The 16,842-nt window shown below is 44.9% G+C and overlaps 1 protein-coding gene across 3 annotated transcripts in view; it reads right to left on the bottom strand.

The window, feature by feature from the left end:
- The window catches only part of DHX38 (DEAH-box helicase 38), a 42,200-nt gene that overhangs the window by 15,074 nt on the left and 10,284 nt on the right, over positions 1–16,842 (bottom strand). For 2 of the 3 annotated variants that reach the window (XR_015051611.1, XM_085856642.1), the window contains exons 6-21: positions 16,087–16,267; positions 15,777–15,883; positions 14,705–14,769; positions 14,415–14,570; positions 14,073–14,234; positions 12,550–12,657; positions 11,725–11,837; positions 9,806–9,943; positions 8,377–8,563; positions 8,080–8,265; positions 6,219–6,359; positions 5,850–5,960; positions 4,683–4,799; positions 4,317–4,424; positions 2,526–2,638; positions 1,594–1,802 (exon numbers count right to left, since the gene is read on the bottom strand). Coding sequence is in view for 2 of the 3 variants with exons in the window: in XM_085856642.1 (XP_085712768.1) it covers positions 1,594–1,802; positions 2,526–2,638; positions 4,317–4,424; positions 4,683–4,799; positions 5,850–5,960; positions 6,219–6,359; positions 8,080–8,265; positions 8,377–8,563; positions 9,806–9,943; positions 11,725–11,837; positions 12,550–12,657; positions 14,073–14,234; positions 14,415–14,570; positions 14,705–14,769; positions 15,777–15,883; positions 16,087–16,267 (2,202 nt within the window). In the remaining variant the exon portion in view is untranslated. The remainder of the gene's footprint in view (positions 1–1,593; positions 1,803–2,525; positions 2,639–4,316; positions 4,425–4,682; positions 4,800–5,849; positions 5,961–6,218; positions 6,360–8,079; positions 8,266–8,376; positions 8,564–9,805; positions 9,944–11,724; positions 11,838–12,549; positions 12,658–14,072; positions 14,235–14,414; positions 14,571–14,704; positions 14,770–15,776; positions 15,884–16,086; positions 16,268–16,842) is intronic. The other variant, XM_085856643.1, reaches the window with a different exon arrangement.

Genomic DNA, 16,842 nt, shown 5'->3' with positions numbered 1-16,842 from the left:
TATCAGCAGAGATAAAGAGGATTTACCTGAGTCAGAGAGATCATCGATGAAGATTAGGAATAGGATGGGGCCAAGAACACTGCTTTGGGGCACTCCAGCTTTAACAGGGGGGGGGGGGACATGAAAGGATTCTGTTGAGAGCCACACATTGGCTTCAAGAGTGGAGGAAGTCAGTAATCCAAGAGTAGAGTTGGTCTTGGAATCCATGGCAAGACAGTTTGGAGAGCAAGGCAAGATGCAGACTGCATCAGAAGCTCAAGATATATCTCACCCTGATCTCAAGTCTGACATTGAGGGCCTATGCCTGGTGTTGGCTTAATGGTTCAGGTGGTGGGTTTGGGACCCTAGGATCCTGAGTTCAAATCCCCCTCAGCTGTTGAATTAATATCAGGTGGGGTTGACTGTCTGTCGTCCTTCCAAGGTCGGCAAAACGAGTGCCAGCTTGCTGGTTGGTATCCTGTGTCGGAGTGGCGACCCATCCAGGATCGTGCCCAATAGGCAAGGAGACTGCTTAGGCAGCATCAACACTCTGCACAGAGGATGGTCCCAATCTCCTCCTCCTCTCAATGGTGAAGAACCAGTTCATAATTAAATAATTCTCGTATCCTGATCCAGACCTTCACCAAAATTAAGTGTTCTGTCCTTAGGCAGTTATCTACACAAATACAAAAAATTTTTCAGAATGATTGCTTGAAAACTGTGGCCAAAAATCGTGAGACAGATAGACAGACAAACAAATGAAGAATCACTCATAGAGTGACACTTGGCAAAATGGAACAGCACTCAGTAGAGCACATACCTCCATCTTTTGGCTGAACAGTTTACATTTTGTATCCCACTGACAGGTCGGATCTGATCCGGAGATTAACTAAAATCGAATCGGCTTGTTATCATCACCTAACCAACTCATCCACCTGATTTTTTTCATGTCATCCACAACCTTTTGAGATGTGCTGTACAAAGTTTGTGGCCTCATCTCTCAATGGTGAAGAATCACTAAAAAAATTTTTTTCATCAGATCCGGATTCAGTTTCAAATCTTCAACAAAATTTAAGCATTGCTGTCCTTGGCCGGTCAACTACGTCCACAAAAAAGATTTCAGCACGATTGCTTGAAAACTGTGGCCAAAAAAACGTGTGGCAGACAGAGAGACAAAGCCACAAACAAACAAACTTGGTGAAAACATTTTTTTCGTGAAGTAACAGACAGAGACAGACAGACAGACAGACAAACAGACAGGATCTGAAAACATGACCTCTGTTCACCTTCGGTGGTGGAGGTAACTATCAGCATGAGTTTGTACTCCGGTGCAGTTCATTTTCCTCAAAAGAAAAAGCTGTTCATTCCACAGTTCTGTCGCTTTTACCTTACTTCATCACAATCCCCATGACTGTTTTCCATGTATAGGTAATTCACGATTCTATACAGTATTAATGTATCGTGTCACCCTCAACTCCGCCTCATGTACGTTCCATCCGCCTCCAGATGGTACAGTGCAAAGTGAGGAAGCTGGTGTTCATTTTAACATTCCCTTTCATCACAAGGTAAATAGAACACGATTACAAATGAAGGAATTTTGTGAGATCAACTCACCTGTATTATCCAAAGCACCAAGAATCCACAATTGGTACATGGAGTTAAGCATGTTATCCTCTGGAGGCGCATCCATGAAGTGGAACGAGAGCAGGTCACGCACATTGAGGGACTTGAGGAGAAGCACCACGTTGGCCAAGTTCGTTCGTTGGATCTCTGGGACGGTCGCTACAAGCAGCTCGTTTTTGTATGAGCTCTGAGTGTACAGCCTGAGGCAGCACAACATGGGAGATATGGTTATGTTGTTCTTATTTACAGTGAATCAAAGCGTCATGATTCAACTTTGTCTGATACTTGTGTGTGGAGAAATTAAGTTTGGAGCGTAAATATAACCATTGTTCACTTGCGCTTCCCACAAAACTAACTCCAGGTTAATTTTTGTGTTTTAGTTTCAGCTTTAAGGGTCTGTGTTAGGATATACTGCTGCATCACCTCTCACCCCATTACGTGTCACCATCACTCCCCTACATATGCAGGTTACATCTTTCTGGATACATAACCGGAAGTGTCCGACAGGAGGGTACAGAAGTATCGCCCTTACCTATGAACCGTCTACCTGGGTTCGATTCCAAACCACACTTAATTTGTGCGTCACAAAGTGCACCGTCCCTTTGAAGGACATTAAGCCGAGTGTCCCGTCTGCTCGTATTAACCTGTGCGTGTTAAAGATCCGACGGTGTCTTTCCCAAAGAATGGGTGAGTTATCGCAGGCACCCTAAAGAAATTCCATACTCTTATCAACTTCCGTCGAACTTCAAGCCTGGCCGGCTGGTTGGGCCAAACGTTTTCATTGGCCGACCGACCACACAAGCCAAAAAACAATTAGGACCAACAATGAGGTAGCAGTAGAAATGACCACAAGTCAAGCAATCCCGTATGCACATCAGGTTGTGCGTGAGGGAAGATTTGTGAAGGAAACGATGGTTACACACCTGTAACACTGGCCGGGACCCGTTCGGCCGGCCCTTCCGGCACGCTGGTTCGCATTGGCCTGGCTTATTGGGTATATCTGCAAGGCGTCCATACCGATACGTGGGTTGTATACCTGTGGTTGGAGGAGGAGATTTTTTGAACTCTCGTCTATAATTCCGTGTGCAAACCTAAATTGATTACATGTGGAATAAAGACTCATCATGTGACATCCATTGCAATATTGTTCCACCTCCTGTGCTTCTCTTGTTCATCTTAAATTTCAGCTATACAAGATAATGACATCAAAATTGGCTGAAGTGATTATTTTATTGGAAGTGCTTGCGTGGCTTTCCTCCCAAAAATATACTTTTGAAATGTCGAGAATGAGATCATTTATCAAAGAGTGATTGAAGATCCAACATCGGATTTAACATATGAAGTGCAGTGTGCCCCATTATGCCATACCCCCTTTTACTGCCACCACACCATGCTGTTGGATTCAAATTTGAGCGTGACTGAACTCCATCCCAAATGATTGAATGAGCAACAGTTTACTGGAAGATTATGACCCATGTCCTGGTGTCGAATCCAAATAATGTGCTAAAATAAATCACATTTTATCGACCATCAGGACAAAGACGCACTAAATGGCCCTCGATAAATGGGTCTTTAATGAGAATCCATTGCCTAGCCTGGTGTTGGCTTAGCAGTTAGGGTGGCTGGCTTAAGATCTTTGGGTCTCAAATTCAAGCTCCCGTAGTTCTGTTGAATTAATATCAAGCGGGTTGAGTCAGCCTGTTATCCTTCCAAGATCAGTGAAACGAGTACCAGCGTACGATGCATCAGCGGCACAGCTGTGCCCCCAGAAAATGATGCAGCCAAGCAGCCACAGGCTGCATACAAATAAATAAATAAATAAATAAATAATCAATTGCCTGAACCAGACGTATCACTTATTTATTTGGACCCAGCATTTTGCAATCGCCGACAAGTCGGTGGTCACCGTCTTCTACACCTCTGTTCTGGTCTTGCACCGTCTGCTCTTTCCGTGCTTTGTCTCCTCCCCCTCCCCCCACAGGTTTTCGCAGCGAGCACACGGTCCACCATCAACACTCTTCTAGTGAAACTCCCAAAATTCAGGATCACTGCTCACTTCCACTCATTTTCGTTCCTCTTTTTTTTTCCCACCTGTGGAACGAACTTCCACATCCTCTTCAATCTCATTTTCCCCTCCAGGTCTTCAAGGCAGCTGTTCACCACCATCTCAGATCATTCCCCAATCCAAAACCATGATCTTTTCTACAACCGTTAAATCACCCTCCGATCCACAAAATTTTGCTTTTGTATCCATCTCGTCCAACCCTCGTGTTCTCTCCTACCCCTCGTCGTTGCTCGCATCATCTAGGTCCGTATTTCAGTCTCTGTCTACTTTCTCCGTTGGTCCTGCTTCTGGGATCTCCCCCCTTCTCCTTCTGCTGTTCCTTTTGTTCTGTTGCATCCTGATCCATTCTGTGTGCTAGCTCTTCCACGAACCTTGACCGTGAACAAAAAAAAAAGGGATGAATTCTTTTCAGATGCAAGGGAGGAGTACAACAAGGGGGTCAAACTCGAGAGGTGTACGCAGAACATTTTGTCCACAATCTACATTGACGAAAAATATCCAACTTTAAACTCAGGAAAGGTTTACAGCCGTAGCACTTCCATGCAAAGCTCAAAAAGAAAATGTGTCTGTACGCCATGCCCCGTGTCCTGAAAAGCACAGTATGTTGTGTTTACGAGAATACCAAAATCATTGTGGACTTAAAGAGCACCTTCAGTTTGCAGTACCCAGAGTCCACGACGAACATGATTCCGTCCACAGTGAGAGACGTCTCGGCGATGTTTGTGGCGACGATGCATTTGCGCACGCCGTCCGGGGCCTGGAAAACATGCCGCAAGTGCACACGTTGCCCAAGACGTGAACACACGGCACGGTTGCACTTCTCAGAATAATCAGTTCATCCAAATGCCGCTTGGTGGAAAGAACACGCTAGTGTGAAGTTTTATATTTATTTACCCATCTGATCGTGTGCTATCTAGGTTTATTGCAGAAATAATTAAAACAAAGTCGACGGGTCAACACAAAAGCCACAAGTCCCTGAGGAATCTCCGTATGTTTTTGCTCGGAGATGACAAACCTTTTGGAATATTTTCGCCTGTAAGTCGGAGGGCAACTGCGAGTAGATGGGCAGCACGGCAAGCGCCGGCGCGTTTTCCAGCTCCGCCAACCTTTCCACCAACTGGTCGCACGTCACCTGGTGGCACGGATCACACGAAGACGTCTGGACATCTCACCGATTGTGCGCGTACGGGATACATGTACGAACTCCAATTCTCTCAATTACAACTCCAAACATGACTCGAGATGACATGGTGAAGACGTAACGTTTGGAAATGCGCTGGCTGGCTGAGCAGGATATCTTAAAAAGATACGGACAAATACGCACGAATTTTGGTGGACAGGTTGGGTGTGTGACAAGGACGAATTGAATCGATTCTGGTGATGATCTGGATCCAGATACTAGAGTTTCACAAGTCTGCTTTTTCTTCGTTGGTATGCAGTGCAAGGGTGCAGCCACATCATTGGCTGAGGGTGCAGATGTGCTGCCGATACAATGCCCTCTGACGGTCCGGGTCGGAATTTGTAATTTGTTCAGGGTTCCAGCAATAGCTCAACTATTCTTGGCGAACAACACCGTGGGATCTAACATCCACCAACGAATGCTGGCAGACAGGACGTCCACTTAATGTCCATTCGAGGGAAGGCACACACATCAATGAACCACCCTACCTGTGAAACACCGGGATCGGGATTCAAACCCAGGAAAGACAGCTTAGAGGGGAGTGTGCAAATCTCTAGGCCATCCTGCCAGCCATATTTCTTAAGTGAGTCTTCATAATTAAGAGATATGGCCAAAAACGATATATCGAAAAGCATTGGTCGGATTATGACAAAACTTGGTGGATGAGTTGGGTAGGTGACAAGAACAAACCGATTAGATATTAGTTAAGGTGCAGATCCAGATCCGGCCTATCAGTGGGATACAAAACGTAAACTGTTCAGCCTGGTGGAGGTATGCGCTCTACTGAGTGCCATTCCAGGTGTAGTTAGAACTTTCCTTTGACATTATATTCCATGCCCCCCATCCCACCAATAATGATTCACAGTTGCTATTGTACCGGAAGGAACTTTTTATTTAAAACTACTGGAAAAAAAAAATTCTAAAATAGATAGGATTTAAACAATTAACACAAACCCACGTGCTCCTGTTATCTTGTCAAACTATTCACTCCAATAAACAAACCTCAATGTCCTCTTGCCCTGGCATAAACACCAAGATGTCACCAGGAGCTGGAGACAAGTGTATCTGAAGAGTTTGTTTCACAGCACCCTCCACGTAATCCTCCACCACAGTCTGTGCAAAACGCATGTATGAACGTGGTGGAACAAATCAGGATGCCTGTATGTGCACCGGCTTCCATGGAGTTTGAAACAGCCCTGATCACAAATGCGGTGTTAGGACGAGTACAGCTAAAGGGCTGAACCTACATGAGACCTCCACAAACATGACTCCAGAAATACGGAGAACCCACTTTGATCGTCAGACTCCCTCGCAGATGACATTCATACAAACACACGGACGTGTTCGATCGACGTTTCCTGGGGTCCGTACCTTGCTGAAGAGGATGTCGACGGGAAAAGTGCGCCCGGGAATGTGAAACACAGGCACGTTGCCGAAAAAAGAGGCAAATTTCCCAGAGTCCATTGTGGCAGATGTAACAATGAGGCGAAGGTCAGATCGACGAGCGACCACCTATGGGAAGAAGGCACACTGTCACCCTTAGTATTGTACGATCTGTACCACCCATGGGTAAATGCGAATATCACAAACAGCTAGCTAAAAGAGTATCATGTGAAGGAAAGTGAACTACCTGCTCAGGCAGCACAGCCATGATTGAGAGAATGAAAAACCAGTCCGAGTAAACACTAGTGCCGATCTGCGTCAGCGGACACGTAGAATGATGGAAAATAATCAACAGGATGTTGACTAACTACCATGGGAAGCAAGAAGCTGATGTTTCGGGTGTTATCCCTTCATCAGAGCAAAAGAGCAATAGCACCTATAGGACAGGGTTAACGCCTGAAATAACACCTTCTCCATGCTTCCCACGGTGGTTAGCGCATGCTGATCAACGTCCTGTTCATTCCATCCATGGTTTAGAGAGACTGAAATCTGTAAGCTGTGTTGTCATGCCAACACCATGTATGAGGAGGAACATCATTGGCTTAACAACAAACAAACAAAAAAATAGAAAATATAATTCGACGAGAATGCGTCGACGGATTACATGCCTCTGCCCGCCTTAGATGTCAACAGACTGTCACGCAAGGTTTCAATTTAAGGTCACATGGAAAAATAAAGGTCATATGAGAGAGAATGCAACAGAGAAAAGAGAAAAAAAGTAGAAGAGATTCAACATCAGATGCTTCTAACTCAAATTATGGTCTGCAAAATGGTTTTCAACTAAAGGGCACATGACCTTCGACCTTTTGAACCCAAATTCCAAGCAGTTCATCTTTGCATCATAATACATACCTGTACCACATTTGGTCAAAAATTTCTTCAGTGGTAATCAAAAAATAAAAATAAAAAAAACGATAGTGGACGGATGGATGCGTGCACAACCCAAAAAAACATAATGCCTCCGGCCTTCCGCTGCGACGGCATAAAAATTAACTCGCATTCGTACATTGGGTGAAAAAAACACAAAAACTCAGAGAGAATTCTTAAACTGGAGCGAAGTCAACGGTGCGCCATCGCAAATCCCCACGCCTCCCAGCTCAAAGAAAGTTGAAAGATGGCAACAGGTTCCAACAGGAATGACACAAGATCAAATTTTGAGTTAAAATTGGTTTTCTCCGTTTTGACCCCCGTGACCCAAAGTTCCCGAGGCATGAACCAAGGTCCAAATCAAAATAAATAAATCAATGAAATAAAATATTAATAAAAAAAATAATAAAAACCGATACATATTTCATGCGTCCCCCCAATGTTGATTGCATATACAAGGTTTGGTTAAAAAAAAAAAAAAAAAAGTACCCGCAATTGCATTTTTCGGTATTTGACCTTTTGACCCCACCCAAAAATTATACTGCTCACGCAACTTCTTGCCATGTCGTTATCACAACTACCACGCTTGGTGAATTTCTGCACAACCGTTTAGGTTTAGGAGAAGATAACGTGATGGACGAAGAGACGGATGAAGCCGATTACAATAACCCCGTTTGTTTGTTCGTCTGTTTATTTTTAAACATGGGGATAATAAATGAATGGACAGTAGAAGATAATTTAATTAATGAAAATGATTGCCAATTCGTTTTATTTTTTTAAGGGGCCAGATTAATAATCTCTGAAAAACTCCAAAAATGAAAGTGGAAAGTGAAAAATGAATTCAAGGTAATTTAGGCCTAGGTTGGCAAGAACGGCACTTACAAGATCCCACGGCAAGCCGCAATCACCCGAATGGCCTCACCTCCCGCAGAAGGCCGAACAGCACGTCTGTGTTGAGGGATCTCTCGTGAGCTTCATCCATGATGACGGCAGAGTAGTTGTCGAGGTCAGGCTCACGCAGCGACTCCCTGAGCAAAATACCATCGGTCATGTACTTCACAAGTGTGGCATCGCTGGTGACATCCTCAAACCGAATTGCATAACCGACCTGCAAAAAAGTGAACGTGAGCAGTACGAGGGAACAGAAAACAAGAGTGAAATTGGGATTCGTTAACGGTAAAGCATCAAGAGCTACCACGTCCCGGTTGGAAACCCTCACCTTCTCGCCGAGTGAGCAGCCAAGCTCATCGCTGACCCTCTTGGCGACCGACATCGCGGCGACGCGGCGTGGCTGAGTGCAGGCGACAGTACCGTAGTTTGTGTAACCGTCCTCGTGCAAATACTGTGTCAGCTGTGTCGTCTTCCCGCTCCCCGTCTCACCGACTACCACGACGACGCTGTTATCTCTGTGAATGTCAGTACCAAGTTTAGGGAGTGGGGCATATTGATCAGGCACTCCAAAAATAACTTATGTTAAAAGGCCATCGATATATTACTTGTGCATATAATGAGCAGATGGTGGGGAACTGTGGTAGAAATGTAGGAAGTGGGGGGGGGGGTGTGGAGGTCAAAAATTTCCAACTTATCAAAGGGTGTGAAAGGGACCCTCCATGAAAATTAAATATATTGAATATGAATTAAACTTATGATGTCATAGGTCACATGGTATGGCAGCCACATTGGATTAAAGGAAAAAATTTGAACATAATTTTCTCCGAAACACATCAACAAAAATAAATTGAGACTTGGAAAATATCATCAACTCCCAATGGTGAGAACGATGACGTCATCGGCGAAGTGGTCTTCCAGCCGTATTTGGTTGAATTGAAATCTTTATGTGAAACTTCATATATGTGATGTATGATGCGATGTGAGTGAAAATTAAATTTATGACGTTCATAACCCACTATACTAAGAAACTGTGACAGAATAGGGTGCATGGACGATATGGGTATATGGGCCATAACAGGTGTGTGTTCAGTTAACAATGCGAGAGGCGAGACCATGCGCTCTACGAGTGCCATTATCGTTGTCCATTTGCTTCAGTAAGAACCAGGCCGAAATTTTGGGGAAGTCCTAAATTACCAACATCACGGTTGACAGGATGGCCTACATGTACGCACACTCACCTTTAAGCTGTATAGCCTGGGTTTGAATCCCGGCCCAGCTATAAACTGTCACCCCGGTGTTTCACAGGCAGGGTGATTCATCAGTGTACACTTGTACGGTGTTGCCCCTCAGATGGACGTTAAACGAGACTCCAATTTACCGCCATTAGTGGGTGGACGTTAACGATCCCACGTTGTCCTTCGCCAACAAATTATTAATTCCTGCCTTAACCTACAGGGGGGCACTGCATCAGCAGCACAGCCACACACTCAATCCAATGATGCTGCCCCACAGCCGTGTGCTGCATGCAAAAGACGACCAACAACACGACGTCATTGTAGGTTGCACTGTGTTTTGGTAATCCAACATCACGGGGCAGTGTGACGGTGGTCGAAATGTAATTTATCATTTCAATCATACAAGGTGAAAGATATTGCAATGAGGACTGTGTACCGTCCTTATGAGCCATCGGTCATGTTGTGTACATCGGTCCTGTCAGACACGTGATCGGGAGGAGTATGGTTTACAACCATGCACACCTTATGACGTTGAGAAGCTCTTGCCGAACAGCGAAGATTGGCAGGAACTGTCGTTGTTCCTTGATGGTTTTTAGCTTGGCAAACTCACTGCTTGCTTCCATCTTCCCCGACATGTGCTCGGCGAACCGCTGTTCTGACCTGAGAACAAAGGTCCCTCGTCGTGACGTCGACACTATAACCATCACACCGCCGGATTCTCATGTAAGACACCACATTTGATAATCTCATTCATTTTCTTTTGTCACTTCCTCCGACGTTGCTTTACTGGAATAGCCACCGGGAACTCGATTCACACAATGTGGCTGGACCACATAGACCTGAGGCGATCATCACGTGACGTTGCATCGTTATGCACAGCTATCGCATGATGCGTGAATGCAAGGCCGACCAAGTTTGCCACGACGGTCAGTGAATAAACGAAGTGTATTTTTCTTTCACGAAGAGTGCGTGTGTGTAATACAATTATATGATTCGCGACATTCCAGAGAAATGTGTATGCGAGCCATTTGGTAATTAGGCCAAGTGGAAAAAAAAACACGAAATAACCGACTTCCTTGTTTGCTGACAAGTGCTCGTAACCAAGCCGTAAATATGGCTGCCTAACTACGAGTGTGCACTGTTACGCAGCAGCGCAGAGTCATAATTATTGAAGGGATCATGGTTTTTGCTTAGTGACAGGGTCAGATTATGCGACATTCTCGGGGAACAACTGCACAATACGGAACAAACTGTAAGGAACAGAAAACTGTGGACGAATGGTGTGAATGGTTTTGAAAAAGACCAATGAACAAAACTTGCAATCGCCAGCCGATTAAACACAAACTTATCATCACAGAACGTGATCCATCATCCAACATCTTGAAAGGTCAGCCAGGAAGCATCGGCATCGAGCGGTTGTGGTTATTTGGCTTGGGAACCTTGGATCCTGAGTTCAAATCCCACTTGGCTTTTGAATTAATACCAGGTGGGGTGACTCTGCCCGTCATCCTTCCGAGGTCGGTAAAATGAGTGCCAGCTTGCTGGTATCCTGTGTCGGAGTGGTGATCCGTCCAAGATTGTGCCCAATAGCCAAGGAGATTGCTTAGGCAGCACCAACGCTCTGCACAGAGTATGATCCCAATGGAGGGATGGATGGATGGTTGTGGTTATTGCGACATAATGACCTGAGCTCACGTCGACGTGACCCAATAACAGTACAAACCTGGAATGCCAGCAGCCTGAGCGATGTAATACACCGAGTGCCCTTTTATTCTGATCAAAGATATTTGATTTCTCTGACGTGGGAGAGAAAATGAAACGAACACTTTCACAAACTACTGTCGGAACGCACCGTTTGTGGATTCGCTATTCATGGATCCTGTAAATTCGCGGTTGATAAGATGGGTCATGGTTCTACATTCGCAGCCCTGTGCCTTACATATTCGCGTTTTTTGCACGGGGAAAAAAAAAACAAAACAAATCTTCCACCAGCCACACAGAGCAGCTGTACGTACACCAAAGAAAACGTATCTTCCACGAGCCACACGCATGACCTGCTTCTACATTCACAGCATGGTGCTTTGAGTTTTCATGCGTTTTCACAGGAGCATAAAAATTTTTTGGCCGTGCAGCATGTCCCACCATTCGCACTACAAAGCCGCTCCACCGTATCTACCCGCTGCTGCACAAGACGTTATTGCAGAGGTATGCGCTCTACCGAGTGCCCTTCTAGTTCCGAATGAAACAATACCCTGACATTCGTGGAATTTTCCAGGAACGTATCCCCTGCGAACGTCAGGGTCCGACGGCACTGCGAAATGATTAGCGTCACACCAAAAATCATAAAAAGCATCAAGGACATCATAAACACGGTATTTTGGCCAAACCATTGAACATCCAGAACAACATGGGAGAACGTTGGTCATGCGACATGCACTCACTTGTAATCGACCTTGCCATCTGCCCCCAAAGCCTTGTCTTTCTCCTCTTCCTGCTTCACTCCCATGATGTTTCCAAGTTTGGTACCTGCCAATTCCCAGTCCTTGTGCTGAGCCTGGGAAAGGGAAAAAAATGACGTAGAGATAGTTATATTATCATACTTATCATAGAGTATCTGGGCAGACGTGTCCAAAGCAAGAGGCAAATGCAATATTCCATTTGAACAAAACACCGTCTTGGAACTGATGGAAATCATGTCTGGACTGGTTGTTTAAAAAAGGCCTGAGAGATGGTTTCTTCTTGCCGTTTGGATGCGCAAGTTTTTTTAAATTCCAACACGAAACAAAAACGTGTTTGCAAGTTAATCATCTGTACGAAGCCGAGCGTGTAGCAAAGACGGTCGTGTATCGTCATAGGGTGGTTGGTAAAGACACTGTCGTGTCTCAATCTGTTTCTCTCTCTGTCTCTCTCAACATTTCCTTAAACCACTGACTTCTCAAACTCTTCAATTCTCTCCCATCGCCATACCCTTTCCTTCAATGTCATGTTCACATTCACTTCAATGGCACACCCTGGAAGTGATACCACAACACAGCATTCATCCCTGGCAATCTCAGTCATTTGGGGCTATTTACACATTTATTAACTCAATGGAGAAAAGGGAAATGGATAAAAATGAGAGACAAAATTAAAGGTAGGTAGAGAGTAAAAATCTATCGATGTATTTCGTGAAGACAGAAATCACGTTGGCATTCAAAATCATTTTTTGATGGACATAAATATTGAAAATTACCCAGACAGGGACAGCAAAGACAGATGTGACGAACCTTTCGCCGTTCTTTCTGCTCACGGTGTTTGCGCACAAGCATGCTTCCTCTGCGTGAAATAACGGCCAAGTCCGACGTACCGTCTCTCACCGGCACGATGGGTTCCGGCTGTGGGACGAGGTGTAACAGAGGTTGCGAAAACGAGAGAAAGCTTCAAATTATTGAACCTAGGTAAGACAGAACTAGAAACACGTTGTCAAATCAAACGTCTATGTACTCAGATATCCGTTCGATGATGAAAGTCTCAAAACAAGTAAAAGGCCCGTGTACACAAATCTGATTTCAGCACTTGTCGTGAGAGAATGAGAAGAGGGTAAAAGCAGGTGAATTGGTACAGGTCACGATCCCATAGAACCATCCAAATGGACAGTGTGAAATGGTCTTCAAAGGATGACATGATGAACACAAATCTGCTTTAGCAACGAAGGAAACCTGAGTCTGTCACGTGATGCTCATGGCACGTTCGACAGAGACCATGAAGGAAGTGTGCGGTTTACATATGTTTACATGAACATGTTTAATAACAGCTACGTACTAATTTAGTGTACAAGCATCAAACCCAGATGGTGTGGATTTTTATTTATTTATTGAAGTTCACCCGAAACAAGACTGAGAGCCACTAAATGTGAAGGGCTACAAAGAAAAAGAATGAGGACAAACTGGCAAAACCTTCACAGAGTCCTGAAACAAGAAAACCTCTTCACAAGACCACTGTGCAAGAAGGGAGTAATTTGGCCAAGTGGAAAAATAAATTTCCTACCCCCATTGGGTGTTTTTTAGGAGACACCACCTCCGTACTGGATGGCCGTTGGCTCCTGAAGGGAGCTCATCTGCCCTTTGTCAGGTGTTTTTAGTCGTGGCAGGGTGTCACAAGCACCCTCCCCACTAGCAAAGCCAGTGAGGGGTGTCGATTTTGTCGTCGACAATCCGACCATGAGGCAGGTGTAGCAGGTAGGATCATTTAAAATAAAAACAACAACAATATCATGAGGACTTTGATCCTTAAAATTTAACTTAAGGTGTTGTTAGCACCTCTTGGCCCTGGGGATCCCAAACAAGGACTTGTTCAGACCAACATTGTCAATGATGAAAATTGTCAAAATAGATAAAATATAGACAAAGAGATGTGTATAAATTAGGGCCCCTAAAATAGAGATCGAGAGAGCCCCTGAAATTAGCAAAGCCAACCCATTTTCGGGAGAACGTGCGAGGCTAGCCGACATTTCGAGCATCAGTGTTGGATACCAATGTGCGCCTTAAAGCTTCGACAGCAAAACTTGAAAGGTGCCCAGAAGAAAAGGTAAAATGCCTCATTTGCATTTACCTGATATCATTGGTGCCATCGTCAATGGCAAATCTGGAATGACCAATCGGTGGAAAGGGGAGGGAAAGCTATAAATAGCAATGCATTACACATACGACTGTGCTTCGTGCAGCGTCTTTCTCCAACCGATAACCAAAGGCTCGGTGTCGGTGAAGAGGTGGCAAGGTTGGAGAATGATTCATGCGAATGGTGCAAAGACCTGCTTTGTGAAGACGATTCGTCCATCGAGGAAAGGAGGGACGAGGTTGTGTACGACAAGGTGGACCCGGGCCACGTTCTCCTCCTCCGGTTCTTCGGGGGCGCCGAGCCGATGCACCACACCGCTGGTCAGCATGCGGTTGGTCTCCCAACGCTCGTTGTCCTTTAGAGGGTGTTACAAAACTAACAAAGATAAGATCCTGAAACAGTGGGTAAAATCCTTTAATGCTCACTCTACATGGTCTTCATTACAGTCAATGAGGAGTAACTTGATGAGGCATCGCATGTTTTGCATAGTCACATCAACACCTCCTCGATGCTAATATACTTGATCACTACACACCTCATTTATTTGTCTCCGCTGGGCAGAAACGCGTCGTGTGACTTGGCCCTTGAGCTGTGCCTCGCGCTGCCTGGTGTAAGCGTCACCCGGCCCTCCGAAGGGGTTTCGACTCTCATCCCATCCTTCGTCCATCATGTACCACTCCCTGTCTGCTTGCTGTCCAAGGGACAGCAGCAAGGTGTGAGAGAAAGTATCAAGGGTAATGTGAAGAAAAGAAAGAGAGAGAAACATTTTTTCAAATGTGGAAGCCAACTTTGGAATAGTTCTTGCAAATAGTACCAAACTCTTACCCTCTGACCTTCTTCCCAACGTCTGCGATCGTCCTCGTTGTCAGTCGAACCGGCCACTCGAGAACCTGCAATAAAAGATATGGACGGATGAAGAACACGTATTCAGGAGTTAAAGGTCACACCTCTACAGCGTGTAGTCTTCTACAGGGCAGCACAGGAAACGACACACTTACACCTGTGATTTGAATGTTTCCACAAGCAGAAAGGAAAACTGTATTAATCAGAAATGAACAATATTCATTGGAGATCTATTGTTTTTGTGAACCGCCAAATACTCTCTCCTCCTCCAGACACATCCATGGGTCGGCCTATAATTGAATTCCTGGTCCATGATGCAGGAAACTTGGCTTAAAATCCCATATCTGCAATGAGTCATCGACTAAAGTCCTTGCAATTCATGTGAAAGTACAGATGTCCACTAATGTCCTTTTCTGGCATGTAGTACATGTACTATTCCTCCATGAATCTGAGATCAATGTGTAAAAGTCAATAAAATAAAATATCATGGCCCATGTGACCACCATTTAGCCATTTCCTCCAATCAAAGGATTAAATATTTCACTACTCTGAGACTACAAGTCCTTATCCATCGACTTGAAGAGGTTCCACAACGTTCGTCCTCAGCTCCCCGAAAGTTTGTTGCCTTTGTGTTAAGATTCAAATCTTTCACATTGGTGTCTGTATGGAAGTTTCATGTAAATGACACAATCCTCAAACATTTTGAGGAGGAGTCAAGGAGTACCCTCACATTTTGGCCAGTTCGTGGGTGCAACATCTAAGCCCTTGGTCCACAAAAATGTAAAAGGTCAACTGTGGTCCTCCCACTGGCCTACCTTACCTACTCTCTACTGTCATTACTCCTTGCGCCTTTTCTTGATTCATACCCTGCCACAAAACGGTTGAAACATATCTAACATGTAAACATGAGGCAAGGGGAAAACTCAACACTCAAAACGAATGCTTTGCAAAAGTAAAACGATACTTAACCAATTAATCAAACATTCGATCTTTGTCATTATCCCCAAAGTGAAGGACTATTCTGTAAAAGGCTCTACAACACGTCGCCAGTTACCTCCAGGTGTCGCACGGGGAGTAGTCCCGATCCGACGCCTTTCGCTCGCCCACTCGTTGTACTTGAACGATGGAGTGGGTAAAGGTGTTTCGGTGTCACCTCTCCGACTGTACGAGCGAGGGATTCATTAAAATTGATGTGGTAACCACTCCAAACGTTCTGTATAAAATCATTTGGTTCATGCAATATTCTATCACTTTCCTGAGGGGTAGGAATGATGACACACAACACAAGGTTTTAGCATCAAAATGGGAACACAATTGAGAAACTAATTGAGAACTGGAAATATGTGACACGCAAAAATACCTACCGAGCAGAGTCAGGTCGTCGTACAAACACCCGGCCGCTGCGCTGATGCGAGGGTGCACGAGGTGAGTGGGCCGGCGATGGAGACTCCCAGGCCGAGCGCAGAGAGCGCTCACTATCTCCGCCGACACGCCCGGAGCCTCCATCATCATCTTCCCAATTAGAACCCGAAGGGGTTGTAGAACCTACGAGCCAATGAGGAACGAGAGGGAAGTGATTTCCTTTTGGAGATCCAGAGTAGAAAGGAAAAAAACAGAAGTGATGAGGAGATGATGATATTCATCATAATCTATCTATAATTCCAGCAGTGTGTGTGTGTGAGCGAGACAGTGCGAGACCGCTGTTTCTCGACAACCACCGGTCCGATCTAATTGAAACTTGCCAGCTATATTGCTGGGGACCTGAGGATGTGCCTTTTCAAGGTTTCATATTAATCGGACAAGTGCTTCCCAAGTTATGGCCATTTATTTACCAAACCAATGACAAGACACGTTGTTGCGTGGGTGTGGGCGTGGCCGATGGGGAAGGGAAGCTCAGCCGCGTTCCAACGTACGGGCTTCCAGAAAGTGATGACTTCGGGTATTCTAATAATTTCTCGATTTCTTGTGCACATTTATAGATAAACAATGCCACAAGTTATGATTGTTTTCATATTAGACGGTGCATAAATTTCGGTAACATCAGAGTGCTGGTATGCTCCGAACCAGGAAGTAATTTTTTTTCTCTCTTCTCTTCTCTTTTTGTTTTTCCTTGCGACGAC

Source organism: Eptatretus burgeri, chromosome 15 (genome assembly GCF_056783735.1).
Source record: "Eptatretus burgeri isolate ZD-2024b chromosome 15, Ebu_testis_v1, whole genome shotgun sequence".
Taxonomy (NCBI): Eukaryota; Metazoa; Chordata; class Myxini; order Myxiniformes; family Myxinidae; genus Eptatretus; species Eptatretus burgeri.
The sequence above is the reverse complement of the archived record's forward strand: the minus strand, read 5'-3'. Positions and strand labels throughout refer to the sequence as shown.